The sequence below is a fragment of the Scardinius erythrophthalmus genome (genome assembly GCF_964197995.2).
Source record: "Scardinius erythrophthalmus genome assembly, chromosome: 12".
NCBI lineage: Eukaryota > Metazoa > Chordata > Actinopteri > Cypriniformes > Leuciscidae > Scardinius > Scardinius erythrophthalmus.
The window spans coordinates 17,755,679-17,770,042 of NC_138232.1; the positions used below are offsets into that span (position 1 = coordinate 17,755,679).

Genomic DNA, 14,364 nt, shown 5'->3' on the forward strand with positions numbered 1-14,364 from the left:
AAGATAGATCTGCTGAATTCATCATCCATTTCAAGGACTCAAACTGCGTGAAGAGGGTTTGCTCACGCTAGACTGAAACGGTGAAAATGTTCATGAATTATTCAGTGGTTTAACTCACATAACGCTCCTGCTCTTTCCCTATGTTTGACCTCAGAGGAAGTAAGAAATACATTCAAGCTGTAGGACACGAGCGATATGTTGACATTATAATTTGCACGAACAAGTGTCCTGATAAAGAGCTCATGACAGGTTTCAATAAAAAAAATAAAAAGCCAGTCAATGATATATGAGGCAACTCGATAAGAAAAAAAACAATTACATGCTTTTAACCTCCTCTTTAAAAACAAAAAAATACAACTATTATATTATGCTACATTTAAACACCCATTCAACATTCAAATGCACAAGAAAACACTTTAATTCTCCTTCCAGTGAATAACTTAACACCTTCGCGCTACAAATTAGTGTTCAGATAAGTTGAAAGTCAATCAGCATACTTACAGACTCTTTTCTCAGAGCCGTGCAGGAGTCTAGAGAGAGTGAAAGAGTTTGCCGAGCGGTTTTCTCCGTGTCTGTCTCTACCCCTCCATGTGAGTTCAATTGTGTTGTGGTGCTGAAGGACAGCTCCCAAATCACACACAGCTGCTCTCCCAGTGTGTTTGAGCGCGTGTATGCGCGTGTAACTTGCCTTAGTTGGACGCTTCCACGCAAAGCCTCTCTGAGCACCTACAGCACAGCGACATAACAGATGCTAATGGACTAAACAGTGCTTGTATTGCTCACTCACCCCTCCCTCTCTTTCTCTCTCTCTCAGTCTCGCTCGCTCTCTCTTTCTGTTGAAGTCACAGCCCTAACCCATGTTGGCTTGCTTAGCACAAGACAACACCTTTATTTCTTTATTTCACCAAGCAAAGGAAGAGAACAGAGAGTGAGCTAACAACAGAAGAAATAGAGGAGCACTGAGGCTTGTGATGATATTTGTCAGCAACGGAGGTTTGGTGTAAGCATCAGTTCTGAGGATCTGCTGGGTTACAGCAAATTTAGCCCGACTGCACACACAGTACACGTGGCTGAACATGTTGCTAATCCACAGGATTCAATTGGGAAAAGGATTTAGGCAGGTCAAAAAACACCCAAAACAATACACATGGGCATTCCTGTTATGCAGTAACTTTTGTACAATAAATAAAATGACGGTGTTGTATTTGGGTATTTCTGTAAATATGCATGATCTAGTGAAACATATGCTCTAAAAGTGATAGTTCACCCCAAAAACTGAAAAATTCTGTCATCATTCACTCACCATCATGTTGTTCCAAACCTATAATACTAACGTTCCTCTGTGGAGAATAAAATAAGATATTTTGAAGAAACCAAACCATTTTGATTACCACTGACTTCCATTGTGTCAACAAAAAACACTGAGAAATTTCTAAAAATATCTTCTTTTTTGTTTTACAGAAGCAAGAATGTCATACAGTTTTGGAATGACATTGGTGGTGAGTAAAAGACAGAATTTTCATTTTGGGGTGAACTATGCCTGAGGAACCTACCATGGTGGTAATAAAAAGCTATAGTCAATGTTCACTGAGGGATTGAGAATCACTGTTTACATTTGGTGTCAAATTGAAGTTCTTTATTTACTCTCTTTTAGTTGGAATGACAGACAAACCAACTAATATCACACAACATCACAAAATCAAAATTCATTAAATCCATTACTGATATTACTATTTTTTTTCCACCAAAATGTCTTCCTGAAGGATGATGTCATTGAGGAACTGCTTTTTTTTATATAAGAATGCTACAAAATACTAACAGGATGTAAAGCGATATTGAGGAGAGGAAAAAATATTCACAAAAAAAAAATTTGATTAGAGAGGAAATAATTAATATACTAGTTAAATATTTCATAATAAATTGTGTTTCAGTTTAACTACATATCCATGGGTACATGAAAAAAAAAAGAAGCTCAAACCAAAGGAGTCAAATTTAAAATTCATCCTTGTGTTCATGTAATTGTGAAAAAAAAAAACTAAAAATAATAATAATCTTATTATCTAAACTCATAAAAATGTTGAGTTTCACATTCACATGAATAAAGTAAAAGTATGTCAAATACAATAAATATTCTCTGCTTGATATACACGTTACTGTATTGTTGGAGATGTTGTTGCCTTTTTAGAACTGTATCTGATGAGACAATATGGATATTTCATAAGTACTATCCAACATTAAATTATCTTCAATAAATCATATCTCTGTCGTGTATTCTCTCTGCATGTACATCTTCCCTTGGTAGATAAACATAGAACAATGAGATTTAATGGATGTGTGCAAGTCTCCGGTGATGAACAAAAGCTTATAATTAGATAGAGAAGTATTACAAAGTCCTTCATAATGAAGACTGGAGAACTTTCATGACTGCTCACTGAGTCCACGCAGATGAAACAACAGGAAACAATGCTATTTCTCCCAGGATTACACTGGTTTTGAATGATTAGTTTAATGGGAGTAATGATGCATGTGCTGCCATAGAACACTGAAAGGCCTTCGTGTTATCAAGAATTCAGAATGTTATCATCACCAATCCTGTGTCAAACAAAACAATTAAGGGGCTTTCAGAAAGCTTGAAAAGGAGGGAGGAAGAGAGAGGGAATAATATGTTTTGAGTCACGTTTCAAAAGAATGAATGTTGGATGAATAATTATTAGGAGATTTTATATTTAGAAATGGCATTATGGTACAATAGTCAAAGCTAAATTAATGCACGATTTGAGGTATAATTCGTGTCCATTGGACAAATGGTACCGGACAAGTTAGCTACAAAGTACAATACTTCCTTGTAATAGTGATGCTGATATGCCAGTAATTTTTTTCAAGTTATGCCTAAAAATCAATAAATGGACAATATTGTGGTGTACAATAAACAAATGAAACATAATCCACTAAAAATCCTTTAACTGTTTAAAGTTTAAACGGATTTTCATTTAGAGAATTCCAAGATTACATTTAAGAGTGTTATTAGTATTTATAAGGTTAACTTTAAGTGAGTGTTAGATGACGGCAAAGATAATGTGAATGTAAAAACAGGGGAAAATGAACAGAAATAAATATCCAACATCCGCCAGTAAAAGATAAGGTACAGATGTTTTGCATCCTTAATGAGTATTTAGCAAACTGCTGCGAAATGCTTTGGCCACAAATCACTTCAATAGTACTTTGTAGACCAAATAAGAAAAAGAAAAAAACAGTCACCAAACACAAAGTCACAAAATTTCCCCGTCATCAAATCAAAGTTAGACAGCTGTGATCTCATGAATATATGAATTTTAAAAAGGTGTGAGGGAGGATTTCTTCGTTAATCTGACTGAGTTTATCGTTGTAGTCTGTGCGTGGAGCTAATGTATGTGGCTAAAGCACTCTCAGTTTATACATAACATTGACTAATACTTTAGTCATCTCCTTAAGGCATTAAAAGAAGCTTAACTCATTTTTGACACGAGCACAGTAAAACCTCAGCGCTGCTGCTATACATGCCATCTAAGTATTACAGTGTTGCCAGATCTTGCAAGAAAAGCTAGCAATCTGGTCTGACAAAACAAGCCCAAAATATGCTTAAATAAGCAACTCCAGGATTTTCCATTGTCTGGGGGAAACATATTTCCAGTATTGCAGCATAAACTTGTGTAAAACATTGATTAAGCAATTCAATAAATGTTGTATTTCAGTAATTTTACCAAAAATATTTGTTACATATACAATCAGCTGTCTATATATAACCTACTGTATCTATATCTTAAAAAAACTACACAATAATAATAAGCATTTTATTATTATTAAACATTTTAATATTGTTGTTCATATTATTGTTCAATCATATTTTATCTTTAATTTAATATCACAGGGAATATTTAGGGTTGCTCGAACAGGGCTCAACCAGTCAAGAGCAGTGAGTGATTTCTCAGTCTTTTGTTGTTAGATTAACATTGAGGACAAAGACAGCAGTAGGTTTGTTAGGCTACTGTCACTTTAAGAGCTGCACGTATCCAACATACTGTTACACACGCGTTTTCTTTTCAATTGTTTACGCTCACTTAAGACATAACCGCCTATGTTTCACAAGGATACTTGCCTATAAGGGCATACTGACATAATTTAGTGAGAATTTGTCTTTTAAACTTCAAGACATGAAAGAGAACTCGATTTAATAGGCCATTCTCATGAGGCAGCTTTCTGGAAAACGTAATGTGATTACTGTACTACCTTCCTGTAATAATGTGGGGAACCAATCATTATATATAAATCATGTAACAGTTCATGTTCATGTTCATGAGCGCAGTATCGGCCCGATACAGATACTGGTATCAGTGCATCCCTATGTAATTTATTTATTTAAAGAAAAGTGCACATTAACATATAAATGAGACAGAGGGAGTGTCTTAGAACGATAGACTCACGGAAATAAACTATGGCGATTATTAATGAAATATAAAGTGCAGCTAAAACGCATTATTAATGTAGGTGGTGATATTTGACAGCTGTTATCAGTGGTTGATCACATTTTACTTTGCAATGGGGCGGCAAGCCCAAAGCTCCTCATAATAAGAAGACATGCCGACACTGAAGCATTACTTGATCGCACCTTCTTATACTGTATATACGATCGGAAAAATCATAGTCAAGCACTGTTTTCATTGACTGTGCGGTCCTACTAAAATTACAAAGCATTTGATTCAGTTGAGGTAAGTGAAATGGGCAGATTTCTCTTTAAGTCTGTAAATAACCTGAGGGCATGTCACTGAAGAGGGACTTGTGCTTAGCCCAGCTGTGTGTGTGTCAGACACTGATGTCTTTAAGCTCCAGCACAGATCCTCAGAGCCGTTAAATCCCTCTGATCAAAGCAGTCTAGCCCTGAAGGGTTTCATTTCCTATCCAAACACCACCATCCGAGTACGTTTAATGACATTTGTTTCTCATGTCACAAGATGGAGGCTCTGGAATGACTCATCTCAGTTAAAAGCATTACACCACAACATCTGTTCTTTAGTTAGATATATAAAGCATCCTCTGGTTATCGCACTTAATGAAAAACAACATGCAGCACAGATAAATTCACTATGAGAAGCCCTGGAGAATTTACAAGGTCCTCCCTCAGCAGCCATTGGTCAAAGTGAGGGCTGCGTCTGTGCTTTCCGATGCTTTATTATGCATGTTGTCGCACACTGCATATGGAGAGCAGAGGGAGTTGGATCTAATCTCAGCTCATTCTCCCCACAGGGAGCTGCCTGAACCCTGCTCGCACCTGTGGCCGCCTCGTTTTGGCATGACCGATCTCCAGCTTGCTGATTGAATACTGGGCAGAGAGCATGTTGATGAGATGTCTTGCTTGGATAACAAACAGATTCATGTGGAGGTCGGTCATTTCTCTGTCACAGCTATGAACATGTAACGTTCAATGCAGTATGTTCACTGCAGTGCAGAGGCTGGTCACAAATGCCCCAAAAATGGGTTACAAATTTGTTTTGTAAAATCAATTATGATACAATGTGGAAATAAAACACTATTACAGTGTATCAACATTACAATGCATTATTGAAACCTTCCACATCTATATTTGAACTGAAAGTGGCACTGAGAGCCAAAGCCTTGCAAACTGACACCCGTGTTGTAACACAAGATGACAGTAGGTGTGCAGATTTTGTATGGAAAGCAACAATGAAGGGGAGATGACAGACTACGCTATGGAAAATTTTAAGTCTCACAAAATCTGTAAAAATGGTAATATTTCAAATCAAAAACAAAAGTAATAAAGTATAAAGAATATATACTTTTTGATAATAAAACATGTTTCTAACATGTTGCTAACATGTTTTAATATGCTGCTAACATGTTACTAGCATCTTTCTAGCATGTTTTAACTTGTTGCTAGCTTGTATTAGCACATATTTTAACATGTTACTGGCATCTTTCAAACTTATTTTAACATGTTTCTAGCATGTTTAAACAATATCACATTGTAACATGTTGCTAACATGTTTTAGCGCTTGATAATGTTTTAGCATGTTGCTAGCTTGTTTGTATCACGTTTCAGCACACTGTCAAGCCAACATAATTACTGTAATGCAAAAAAAAAGAAATATTAATTCAACTGTAAAGTGTGTTAAATTAAATTTGGGTAAGTCTAACAAAATCTGTAAAAATGGTAATATTTCAAATCAAAAACAAAAGTAATAAAGTATAAATAATACATACTTTTTTGGTAATAAAACATGTTTCTAACATGTTGCTAACATGTTTTAATATGCTGTTAACATATTTCTAGCATTTTAGTATGTTACTAGCATCTTTCTAGCATGTTTTAACTTGCTGCTTGCTTGTATTAACACATAATTTAACATGTTACTAGCATCTTTCTAGCATGTTTTAACTTGTTGCTAGCTTGTATTAACACATAATTTAACATGTTACTAGCATCTTTCTAGCATGTTTTAACTTGTTGCTAGCTTGTATTAACACATAATTTAACATGTTACTAGCATCTTTCTAGCATGTTTTAACTTGTTGCTAGCTTGTATTAACACATATTTTAACATGTTACTGGCATCTTTCAAACTTATTTTAACATGTTTCTAGCATGTTTAAACAATATCACATTGTAACATGTTGCTAACATGTTTTAGCGCTTGATAATGTTTTAGCATGTTGCTAGCTTGTTTGTATCACGTTTCAGCACACTGTCAAGCCAACATAATTACTGTAATGCAAAAAAAAAGAAATATTAATTCAACTGTAAAGTGTGTTAAATTAAATTTGGGTAAGTCTAACAAAATCTGTAAAAATGGTAATATTTCAAATCAAAAACAAAAGTAATAAAGTATAAATAATACATACTTTTTTGGTAATAAAACATGTTTCTAACATGTTGCTAACATGTTTTAATATGCTGTTAACATATTTCTAGCATTTTAGTATGTTACTAGCATCTTTCTAGCATGTTTTAACTTGCTGCTTGCTTGTATTAACACATAATTTAACATGTTACTAGCATCTTTCTAGCATGTTTTAACTTGTTGCTTGCTTGTATTAACACATAATTTAACATGTTACTAGCATCTTTCTAGCATGTTTTAACTTGTTGCTAGCTTGTATTAACACATAATTTAACATGTTACTAGCATCTTTCTAGCATGTTTTAACTTGTTGCTAGCTTGTATTAACACAAAATTTAACATGTTACTGACATCTTTCAAACTTATTTTAACATGTTTCTAGCATGTTTAAACAATATCACATTGTAACATGTTGCTAACATGTTTTAGCACTTGATAATGTTTTAGCATGTTGCTAGCTTGTTTGTATCACGTTTCAGCACACTGTCAAGCCAACATAATTACTGTAATGCAAAAAAAAAAGAAATATTAATTAACTGTAAAGTGTGTTAAATTAAATTTGGGTAAGTCTAACAAAATCTGTAAAAATGCCCAGGTACTATTTCAAATTATAAAACAAAAGTAAGGAATAAGAAATTATAAAGAATATATACATTTTTGCTTATAAAACTTGTTTCTAACAAGCATATTGCTAACATGTTTTAATATGCTGTTAACATGTTCCTAGCATTTTAATATGTTACAAGAAGCATCTTTCAAGCATGTTTTAACTTCTTGTAACTATTACAGATTGAAACGTTGTGCTAGTGAAAGCCAATCTGAAGGGCAGAGATGCTCTGTGCTGGCCATGAACGGAGGAGCGTGACAGGGACAGGAAGCCAGGCACAGGAGCCACGCTAAGACAACAGCTTTCACCAAACAGAGAAAATGCTACATAGTCACACATATGCTCACTAGGGGTGTGAAAGAAGCTCGGATCACACATACACGCACAGACCTGTTCAGAATCTTAATTTAGACCCTCTCAAACTATCTCCAGCCAAAGCTCTGAGGGTCATCAACACCCCATTGGTATTTTAATAAACACTGCAGCCAGGCCTGCCGAGCCGAAAGAAAGGACGGGCAGGCTGGAGTCTGAACCTCAGGATGAAGAAGCCAAGATGCTCTGAGTCACGACCACAACATCATACAGCGAACTGGGCATTACATGTGCATGTTGACAATTTAAAATCAACATGAAATTATAACTGACTTGATTTCAAAACTTTGGGGTCAGTAAGTTGTTGTTGTTGTTGTTGTTGTTTTCAAGAAATTAATACTTTTATTCAACAAGGACACATTTAATTGTTCAAAAGGGACAATATATTTATAATAGTCTAAAATATATCTATTTAAAAAAAATATGCTGTTCTTTTTATTCATCAAAGAAATGTTCCTTGAGCACTAAATCAGCATATTAGAATGATTTCTGAAGGATCATGTGACCCTGAAGACTGAAGTCACAAATTCAAGTTTTGCCATTAGTAGAGAAAAAATAAAATGTAGAATGTATTAAAATGGAAAAATGGTACTTTAAATTGTTATAATATTTCACAAAATTACTGTTTATACTGTATTTCGAGCAAAATAATACAGCCTTAGTGAGCATAAAAAAAAAAAAAAAAAACCTTATCAACCCTAAAGTTTCTTTTGAACAGTAGTGTATTTGGTGCAGTACGGTATGGAAGCTTGTTTCCTCCACAAAATAAAACATTTTAAAAGATAATTGCGACTTTGTATCTCACAATTGCGAGTTCACATCTAGCAATTCTGACTTTATTTCTCAGAATTGGGAGATATAAAGTCAGAATTGCGTGAAATAAAGTCGCAATTGCGTGTTATAAAGTCAGAATTGCGAGATATAAAGTCAGAATTGGGTGTTATAAAGTCAGAATTCTGACTTTTTTTTCTCGCAATTGCGACTTTATATCTCGCAATTCTGACTTTATAACACGCAATTGCGAGTTTATATCTCGCAATTCTGACATCTTTTCTCAGAATTGTGAGATATAAAGTCCAATTCTATCCAGGATCAGGCGTGACTTTTTACTGCGCCGAGTCGAACTACTCCCAAAAGTGCTATTCCGCCATACATTATAGTTATCCTTTTTAACCCGCTTAGAAAAGCGCCACGTTTTATTTTGTGTCACCATACTTGGTTGTATAACTACTCGTGTAACTGTTTTTAAATAGGGAAAACGTTGATGTGTTTGGTCACTTCTAAATTCATTGCAGTTAGATACCATTGAATATACTGGGCTAAGCTAAGTGCCATTAGAGTGTCACCGCACGCCAGAGCAATTAAGTGCACGCACTGAGATGAGAGAGGTATGTATCAACTCGTCTTAGTTAAGGGAATAACAGTTTAATATGAAAAAACAGTGGAGTATCCCTTTCAGATTATGAAAGTAAATGGGTCAAATAAAAGTAATGGGTTGCGAATGGCATTTCATGTTGACTATAAATACACACTACAGCTGGGTTTAAAGAACAACTATTAAGTTGAGAATTCAGTGGACACCAGTATTCACAACTACAATTACTTCATAGGAGCAGATTTCAAGAGGTTATCAAATAATCCTGCACACAATACAAATGACAGGTTGTCTATCAAATCCACAGTGTCACTGCCACTTGACTTTCTTCCCATTATCACAGTCCACCATGCATGAAATGGCTTTCTGCTCTGCCCAGTTGTGAACAAATAAGCATTTGTAGTATTCAGGCCATGCTGCATCCAATCAAGTTCTTCAGCTAAACGCTCAGCAATTTAGAGTTTGATTTTAAAATCTGTATGCAAATAGCAGGGGAGATTTGGGTAAACACCAATCTGAGGCAGAGTGAGGAAATTAATTAGTATAAAAGAAAGTTAATTAAGGTTAAGGCTTGAATTAAGTGCACATTTAGAGGAAGTGTAATGAAACACAACAGATGCTTATTATCAGTTGAAATAAACAAAAGGATTGACGTTGTCATATTAGTAAAGGCCAGGTCTGTACCTTCAGGTCTGTACTGAGCTACGATGGTGACAGTCTGTCCAGCGTTCTTCAGCGCTGCAGCCGCCTGTTCATGCGTTGCACTGCGGAGGTCCACCCCATTTACCTGCAACAAACATACAATATTAATGATGTGTACCACAAATAACCACTGATTCCAAGCACAGCCAGTGGGGTCCAATAGCCTGAAATGCTCATTTAGAATTTAAAATCTACTGTAAACCTGGAGAACTATTACTGTAAAGTTTATGCAGCTTGAGTGCTGCTGGGATAAAAAAAAAATAGGGATATACCAAATATAAAGACATTCTGCAATTCACTTTTTTAAATCAATGTTTCGCTGAAATGGTAAATAAATAAATAAAAATAAAACATTTCTGTAAGATTGATAATGAGTAAAAATGAGCAACAATTGCTGGTAATGCGACGTTCTTCTTACAGAAATGATACGGTCTCCTTTCCTCAATTCTCCGCACAGGTCTGCAGGCCCTCCTGCTAATATGAAGGAGATGAAGATTCCCTCTCCATCTTCTCCTCCTACAATGTTGAAGCCTAGTCCTGTGGTGCCCCTGTGCAGGACTATTTTCCTAGGCTCCCTAAAAAACAAAACCAGCATTTATTAGCTGATTTGAGTGAGAGGTTCAGGAAAGCATGCTTAAATAAATATTACAATGCTTACAAAAGTGACAGACATACACACGCATACGCATACGCACATACACATACACATACACATACACATACACATACACAAGCGTGCATGTACACGAGAGGGAAAAAAAAAAACCTATTACAAAAAAAATCTGAAATCAAATAAAATATAAACAATTGTAATATATATATATGAAGAGTTCAGATGCAAAAGCCTCTAAGTGCAATCTGAAATTTTCTTCTAGAATGATCATTTTTATAAAGATTGTATATTTAAGTTAAGTAATTTCACTTAAATGACAATTAATAGGTAATTTGCATTGCCATTTAAGTGAAATTATTGAACTTAAATATACAAGCTTGATAAAAATGATCATTCTAGAAGAAAATTTCAGATTGCACTTAGAGGCTTTTGCATCTGAACTCTTCATATACATACATACATATATACATACACGTTTCAAATATCCATCTATCTATCTATCTATCTATCTATCTATCTATCTATCTATCTATCTATCTATCTATCTATCTATCTATCTATCTATCTATCTATCTATCTATCTATCTATCTATCTATCTATCTATCTATCTATATAATTATAATTATTTTTTTTACACACACATCCTCTTACATTATTTATTTGCCATCCCAGAAAAATAAGAAAATAAAATCAATTTGACCAGATCTCCCTCTAGTGTACAAAATATGAACTACACAAGAGAGATACATGCTCTTACAATTTGCAAAGGTGCATGCATCACATTTTTACTTTTATCTGAAGTTCAAATTGTATGTAAATGTGATGTGGTGCTTTCAAAATATTTGATCATCCTGATCAGCCAAACAGGGAGCCTGACATAAAAGTGTTCAGCAGTATTTTTGGTGCCAGTGCTGAAGAAATTACCTTTACCAAATGAATATTAGTTTGCCAAATATACAGCATATTTGTGAAGCATGCATCTAGTAGTCTGTAGATGGCAGCACAGCCTCAAATCACTGGCTCGGTAGCATTCGCACGTTTTCAAACAAACCCTCACTCAACATGGCTACAGACCTGTCTTTTAACCCTTAAAACTCTAAGAACAACGGTTCAGTAGAGAAACTGAGTGACATTGACAAATCTCAGTTATAAAACAGTGTATTTTCATACCCATCCTGTAGAATTAAGTCTTAATTCAAAGCTTATCAGATTTGCCAAAGTTGACTTCACAGATTGGTTGGTCATATCATGACGCCAGCTTATGACGTAAAAGGCTGTTTGTTTTTAACATCAATATGACGTATTTGGCGAATTCTTCCAATGGGAAATAAATCCCCATGATTAAAGGGGATTAAATATGGTAAAGCACACCAGTCAGTATGTGTGTGTGTCCTTGATAAGTATCTACTGTTCTCTACTGGATAAAATATATGGTGGTCTGGCCAAGATCATCTGCACAGTCTCTCTCTCTCTCTCTCTCGTAATACCACTCGCGAGTCGCTACTGACAACAACTCTTACGAAATGAGCAAACAAATCAGGTGAATGAGAAAGAACAGGACACAGCAAAGAGGCTTTTTTCTAAATGAAGTGATATCTTCAACAGCTCTCCAGAGGACATTTAAAACTGTCCAACAAACACTGTGAGTGATCTGCCATATGTCCCTAATATGCATGTGTCCTTGTGAATGCCCTACATCAGTGGTTCTCAAGAGGACTTAAAATGATTGAAAATAAGAGAAAGCATTAAAATAAGTTAAAAACAATTATAAAACGAAAATATATTTCTTATTTTACGTCACCTTAACAACTGTTTTTTCTTTTCTATACTTTGAAAAACCAGGGTTCTCACTGTTTGGAAATATTAGGTAGTCTACAATTAAAAATGTGATTTCTAGACCTGCAAAAGGAATAAAATTGTATAACTCTATGGTCATTTTTATAATGAACATACTTTTGTTAGTTATGCCAAGCTGTAAAAAAATTTATCAGGTAGAAATTGTCATGACCAACTGGAAAATTCAAAAGGCTTGCAGTCAAAAAGACCTTCTGCTCTGAATAACAGAGTAAATAACAGCACTCGAATTCTTGTAATATTTTACAAATGATTTAAAAAACCTAAACTTTCCTTTGCAAAAGTGAGACAAGCGAGTTTACAATTCAGACATGGATATGATGAGATTATTCACTTTGAATTTATGGGAGTTTTGCAGTATGAAATATTTCCTGTGATCAAAATCTGCATATTAGAATGAATTCTGATGGATCATGTGACACTGAAAGACCCCCTGTGGTGAAAAGCAAGTCAACACCATTGCTGAGTATTTTCTCATTAAAACTGCAGTGAACCAAAGACAGTCTCATAAACACGGTTTGAAATCGCTGGTGTTCTTTACGTCACAAATATGTTGTACTTGTAATGAATCACATCAACATGCGGGCGGGCTTCAGCACATCATTAATTATGCTGTGAAGCAGGGGGGTCTCAAGAAAAGCCAGGTTATCCCGGTATGTTTTTCTGTTGATATGAAAAATCGGGAATATTTAGCAATATAGCATGTGAATTATGTATATTACGATGTTATGATGAACTATTTGCCTTTCTCCACTGATGTTCTAAATTGTTCAAAGTGTTTCTAAGGATGCTAATTTTTAGAAGGCAGCTGTCTGGCTCTGAGATGGTGAACGGGAACATGTTTTTTGTAACATTAACAACACATTATTAGCATATTGATAACGTAGTCAAGCAAAAGGCTAAACATATTAATTACCGTTATGTGTCCGACGTCATAGAGAGCGGTACATAAAACACTTTACCCTTCTGATACATCGGCTTGTATGCGAGCCTGTATAACTCACTCGTCCACTTCTTCTGAATTCAGTTGCATTCAAACATGCGGCATATGGCTGAATTTGCCAACCACTTGCCATCGTGTAGCGTTAACTACAGTAAAGTTGAGCATGTGGATCAGCTATTCTGAGCTTGTATGATTGAGAGGAGGCGGAGACTAATTTGTATATTCATGGTTCCACGTATATTAAATGAAGCAAGGGTGTAGAGTTACATTCAAGCTTTTTTTTCATAAGAAAAAAACTTAAATATCTAATTTTGGTGATCAAAGATGAGTTTTAAGGGATCAAATTATTGACTACAGGGGGACTTGAAGACTGGAGCAATGGCTGCTGAAAATTCAGCTTGGCAATCATAAATAAAACTTTGAAATATATTATAGCTGAAAAGAGTTACAAGATTTACATTGTAAAAATATTTCACAATATATATTTATCATTCTGTATTTCTAATCAAAATAAATGCAGTCTTGGTGAGCATAAGAGACTTCTTACAAAAACATTTAAAAAGTCTTACAGAAACCAAACTTATGACTGGTAGTTTATAGCAACACACACACATATTGGATTAATTGAATTTTTAATTCTACTAAACTACACTGACGGTTATAGGTGTGCACTGCTACTGGAAATTGAGTAAAAATTAAGACATTTCTGTGCTCAATATTTATCATAAGGGTATTCATAACAAAACATTTTGTACCTCAGTAACTGGAGATAAAGGGAATAATCCCTAAATCAAGATGATTTCCTTTCAGCAGAATGAGGACATACCAACTAATAACTCATCTAAAACTAATGTGAATAGTTGTGTGTGAGTGTAGAGTTTTATGTAGTCTGTTTTGTAGTATATAAAGCCATGAACCATTATGCAGAGATAAAATATGTACTAAGAATGCCATTAACCTTTGGTGGCTTATCTTATGTGTAGAGAAAAGCTATTCTCATACAG

The 14,364-nt window shown here is 34.8% G+C and overlaps 1 protein-coding gene across 19 annotated transcripts in view; it reads right to left on the reverse strand.

Moving 5' to 3' along the window:
- The window catches only part of dlg1a (discs large MAGUK scaffold protein 1a), a gene marked incomplete at its 5' end in the record, with an annotated part of 125,356 nt that overhangs the window by 18,326 nt on the left and 92,666 nt on the right, over positions 1–14,364 (reverse strand). For all 19 annotated transcript variants that reach the window (XM_081380789.1, XM_081380790.1, XM_081380785.1 and 16 more), the window contains 2 exons: positions 9,932–10,034; positions 10,368–10,524. In XM_081380789.1, the coding sequence (XP_081236915.1) occupies positions 9,932–10,034; positions 10,368–10,524 (260 nt within the window). The remainder of the gene's footprint in view (positions 1–9,931; positions 10,035–10,367; positions 10,525–14,364) is intronic.